This window comes from Oratosquilla oratoria, chromosome 10 (assembly GCF_046742065.1).
Source record: "Oratosquilla oratoria isolate Oo_2021 chromosome 10, ASM4674206v1, whole genome shotgun sequence".
NCBI lineage: Eukaryota > Metazoa > Arthropoda > Malacostraca > Stomatopoda > Squillidae > Oratosquilla > Oratosquilla oratoria.
Window position 1 is genome coordinate 21,957,262 of NC_134786.1, and position 5,000 is coordinate 21,962,261.

Consider the following 5,000-nt stretch of genomic DNA (forward strand, 5'->3'; position numbering starts at 1 on the left):
ACTCACATAAGAAATTAGTCCACCTGGAATGCAGCCACACACCAGGTAGATAATACTCACAGAAATCCCATGGATCCGCAAAGTACTCCGCAATGCATGAAATCAAAAGCACTCTCGAGATCATCGTATTGACAATCAACCCCTACTGAAAGTCACGTCGGCGCTCCACAGAAACACAATGCAGTAGAATCCGATGAGTCTTTGATTTATCTGGCTTAAATCCAGATTGCTCAGGCCCCGGAAACTATAACAGATGGAAACAAGCCCGTGTCGGTAAGCATCTTGACTGACAAATTGAACAATGTAATACCGCGGTAATGGGAGTAAGCATCACAATTTATCCCGGTAGACGGCTCCACTGTACCATCAGTCGTAGTAAACACACAATGGCGTCCTACGAAAATTGGACAGTTCAGCGTTTAAAAGTTGAATTGGTAACAAGAGGAGCGCTTGACTCAGGGAGGAAAGAGAATTTGATAGAAAGGTAAGATATCGTACTCACTTTCAACACGATTTCAAGTAACAATAGTCCTTTTGTTATTGTGTAAATATTCATTTTATTGGTCGGAGTGTTCACCTTAACGTCTAAGGAAGCAAACAAATCTTGTACTCTAATACCCCGGTCTGCCATAATACTGTCCCCAGATTCAAATATATGTCCTTGTATTAAACAAGATCTTTCGATTATCTGTCTGTCAGATGCGCTGCCACCGTAGCTATCACTCACATAAGAAATTAGTCCACCTGGAGTGCAGCCGATCATTGTCTTCAAAGTCGAAAAAGTTGCACTTTGTGCATTAACATTACTGTGTTTTCCAATCGGCATCTCTGTTGCATCCAAAATTACTCGTGTTGATGGAAATTGTTTTTTGAAGTTCACTGGCATTAAGTCCTGCACTGTGTTTCTTTCTGGCTAAAAACTATTTCTTGGAGTTGGAAGAACATAAAATCAATCCACATTTAAAACTTTTGATGCATAAGTTTGACTGATTCTGAACAAAATAGATAATTCAAAATCATCTTTGGCCTGTCTCAACTTGATTATAGTAAAAACAACTGATCTTCCACTAATAATAAATCATAGCCTATTCCATCAAGATTATTGACAGCTGGGCCAAGCACAGAGAATATTAAGAAAAAATGTACAAAGTCATTAAATCCTGTATAATAGTGAATGGCCTTATTGTCATTTTTAAACCGGATGATAGAGAATTTAGCGTTCATAGAATTTAGTATCTCACACTGGAACAGAGTAATGCTGCGGCATTTTAAAGTTAGTTTTATCACGTTTGGAAACAAGACTGTAAAACAGGAAGTGAACTTCACGACTCATCACACAGTGCTGCCATCTGGTGAGGTAACGCGTGCTTACTCCCATTGTTGCAGTCTTGCCCGTCCCCTTTCTTACTCCAGACATTGGTACCGTTTTTTCAGCAATAGGAAACCAATGTGATTCCTTACACCCTTTTTATCTTAAATGTAACAACAGATATTCTTTCAGATTTCTTTTATATTTACCAGTTTCGTTTAGAGCTGTCTTTTTTTTTTTTTTTTTTTTATCAAATCCTTCCACATTGCTCAGGCCCCGGAAACTATAACAGATGGAAACAAGTAAGTGTCAGTAAGCATCTTGACTGACAAATTGAACAATGTAATACCGCGGTAATTGTTGCAGTCTTGCCAGTCCCCTTTCTTACTCTAGACATTGGTACCGCTTTTAAGCAATAGAAGACCAATGTGATTCCTTATACCCTTTTTATCTTAAATGTAACAGCAGAATTCTTTCAGATTTCGTTTAGAACTGTCGTTTGTTTGTTTATTTTTTATCAAATCCATCAGAATTATCACATAACAATGTTAATCATTAGTGGATAAAAATGTATGAATTTTTTAAGCCTCTTTTTTGTACGTTTTTCTCTTCTTTTTTTTTATCAAAATATTTTGGGCAAAACTGATTAGGGCCATCTTTCCTTACATGGAATCTAAGAAACAAATGTTTCAGTGGTGATATTTTGATTTGTTTCACACAATCTATCCACATTTTTTCTCTCGATTAATCCGATGTCACTCGTTCCGCTATCGTGGTATTACAGATGAAGATGATCTTTTACCATTAACTAGAGTTGAGTACATTTTTTCATAGTTGCATCCAGTAGGGGTCAAGAAGTTCACCACACTTGTATAAGTGCTTATCCCTAAGACAAGTTGTAGCATAGAAACAACATGAAACCAATTTTAAGCAATGGGCGTTTGTTAATTCAGTTGGACCAAATGAAGTGAGCTTTAAATTGATGATGTTTCCAGGAGCCCACTAATCTTCCAACTGAGCTATTGCGTATCGTTACAGTCAGGTGACTGTGATCTAAATCATTATTCGAATGACAAAGGCATCACAAGCAGGAATGATTTTTTTTAGGAGTAACACGACTCTCACTGAAAATATTGACTTATACTTATCAAGCACAAATTCTCCTATTAGATAAAAAAAATTCACAGTGACTAACATAGAAGGTACTTTTTTCCTGTAGGTTGATGGATAGTAGTGTGCATATCATTGCTACGACAAGAGAAATAAAAAGTATATACTTCTGTACTGTGCAATGATTTATTACGCATTATTGCGACAAAGAATACAAAAAATAAATACATATCTGATGGGGATTTGCTTGCATGGAGTGGTTGAATCTACACACCATTATCAGAACAATATTTCGAATAAAACATTATCAATAAAGACATGAAATGATTTTGAAGTGACTTTGTACTTAATTTTCAATTAAGGAGGCGGGTAAGCAGTACAAAAATAAACATATCTCAAAACTTTCTAATACAAAGCAATTAAAGAAACCCTAAACTAATTCTGAAATTGTATGTACAGTTCATATTAGATTTAAGGAGTTGAGTAAGCAGTATAAAAATAAACGTTTCTCCGGGGAAGGACGACTATAGTGGGGAGGTGCTGTTCTTGCTGAGCTTCGATGGCTTCCTTACACTGGAACTCCGTAGAGGCTGGACGGCGCGGAAGAAGCCCCGTTATATCCGTTGCCGTTGCCATTGGTGATGCCATTACCATTACCATTTGTGTATCCGTTGCCGTTGCCATTGGTGATGCCATTACCATTTGAGTATCCGTTGCCGTTGCCGTTGCCATTGGTGATGCCATTACCATTTGTGTATCCGTTGCCGTTGCCATTGGTGATGCCATTACCATTTGTGTATCCGTTGCCATTGACGATGCCGTTTGTTCTGTATCCATTACCGTTGCCATTAGTGATGCCATTACCATTTATGTATCCGTTGCCGTTGCCGTTGCCGTTACCATTGGTGATGCCATTACCATTTGTGTATCCGTTGCCGTTGCCATTGGTAATGCCATTGCCGTTTGTATACCCGTTGCCATTCACGATGCCGTTACCGTTTGATGCATATCCATTGCCGTTACCGTTGGTGATGTCATTTGAGGCATACCCATTACCATTGCCGTTACTATACCCATTTCCATTTCCATTACCGTTTCGGCTATAGCCATTACCGTTTCTATATCCATTGCCATTACCATTGGTGATACCGTTGCCGTTTCCATTCACACCGTTGGTAAGGCCGTTTCCGTTAGCAATGCCATTCCCATTTCCATTGCTGTATCCGTTACCGTTTCCATTACTGTATCTTCTGTAGCCATTGCCGTTTCCATTAACTAATCCATTGCCATTTCCATTTTGTCCATATCCGTTACCGTTACCATTGGAGTATCCGTTTCCATTACCGTTGCCATTAGAGTATCCGTTTCCATTACCGCTCCCATTAAGACCGTTTCCATTACCGTTACCATTACGGTACCCGTTTCCATTACCGTTGCCGTTTAGGCCATTGCCGTTACCACTGCGGTACCCGTTTCCATTGACATTACCGTTGGAGTATCCGTTTCCATTACCATTGCCGTTAAGAAGACCATTTCCATTACCGTTGCCATTCCGCCTGTAGCCATTGCCGTTCGGTTTGTATCCGTTTCTGATTCCATTAAGCACACCGTTGCCATTTATCTGTCCATTGCCGTTGCCATTGCCATTGAGACCAGGAGGACCATAGACGGCGGAAAGAGCACCGTTCACGCCAGAAGTATCCAGGTCCTCGCCGAAGAACTGGTTGACGGAGTAGAAGTCGACGGCCTGTGAGCAGTCCACGTTGAACCACCAGTCGCACACGAGATACTGCTGGTTGAAGAGGGTGCCGTTGGGACACAGGAACGAGTCCTTCTGGTAGCCGTTGGGACGCGTCTGGCAGATGTGGAAGACCTGGCAGCCGGCATCGAGGGTGGTGTCGGCAAAGTAGCCGTAGGAGAAGCCAGTGCTCTCGCAGGCGAAGCCCGTCTCAACGACCTCCGAGAGAACCGGGAAGTCCACGCCGGCCACGCCTCCTCCAGGAATATTCTCGCCCAGCTCGAAGAGAGCCAGTTCAGCGTCGGAGGGACCGTAGCTGTAGCCTCCGTTGCCATTGAGGCCCCCATAACCGTTCAAGCCTCCATTACCATTCAAGACACCGTTGCCGTTGGAGACACCGAAGCCATTGGTGCCTCCGTTTCCGTTACGGCCTCCGTTACCGTTCAGGGCTCCATTGCCATTCAGACCTCCATTACCGTTGATCCCTCCGTACCCATTGGTGCCGCCATTACCATTCAGGCCCCCATTGCCATTGAGGACCCCGTTGAGTCCCCCATTGGCAAACGGGGCACCATACGTTGTCGAAGGAGCGCTGTAGCCATTGGACTGTGCCGTTACGACTCCCACCAGAAGCACTGAAAACAGAAGACAACTATTACTTTGCAGTCTCTGCACACTGCTGATCTGGTCACCTCTAGAAAAAAGAATGAGACTCACAGCTAAGAACAGCAGCTCTTCTTATGCTGCGCCAACCCATAGCGGAGAAAGCAGAGGTCGAAGTCGAAGCGAGTCGAATTGTGAGTGATGAAAAGCAGCACTTGCGCATATATACCAAGGGTATCT

The 5,000-nt window shown here is 42.3% G+C and overlaps 2 protein-coding genes across 2 annotated transcripts in view; both read right to left on the reverse strand.

Annotated features, from left to right (window-relative positions):
- LOC143028796 (uncharacterized) overlaps positions 1-826 on the reverse strand; it is an 8,031-nt gene extending 7,205 nt beyond the window's left edge. Inside the window, exon 1 of the mRNA XM_076191164.1 lies at positions 578-826. Coding sequence (XP_076047279.1) covers positions 578-826 — 249 coding nt within the window. The remainder of the gene's footprint in view (positions 1-577) is intronic.
- Positions 827-2,987: 2,161 nt separating this feature from the next.
- Positions 2,988-5,000, reverse strand: part of LOC143028797 (uncharacterized) — an 11,370-nt gene continuing 9,357 nt past the window's right edge. Inside the window, exon 2 of the mRNA XM_076191165.1 lies at positions 2,988-4,792. Coding sequence (XP_076047280.1) covers positions 2,988-4,792 — 1,805 coding nt within the window. The remainder of the gene's footprint in view (positions 4,793-5,000) is intronic.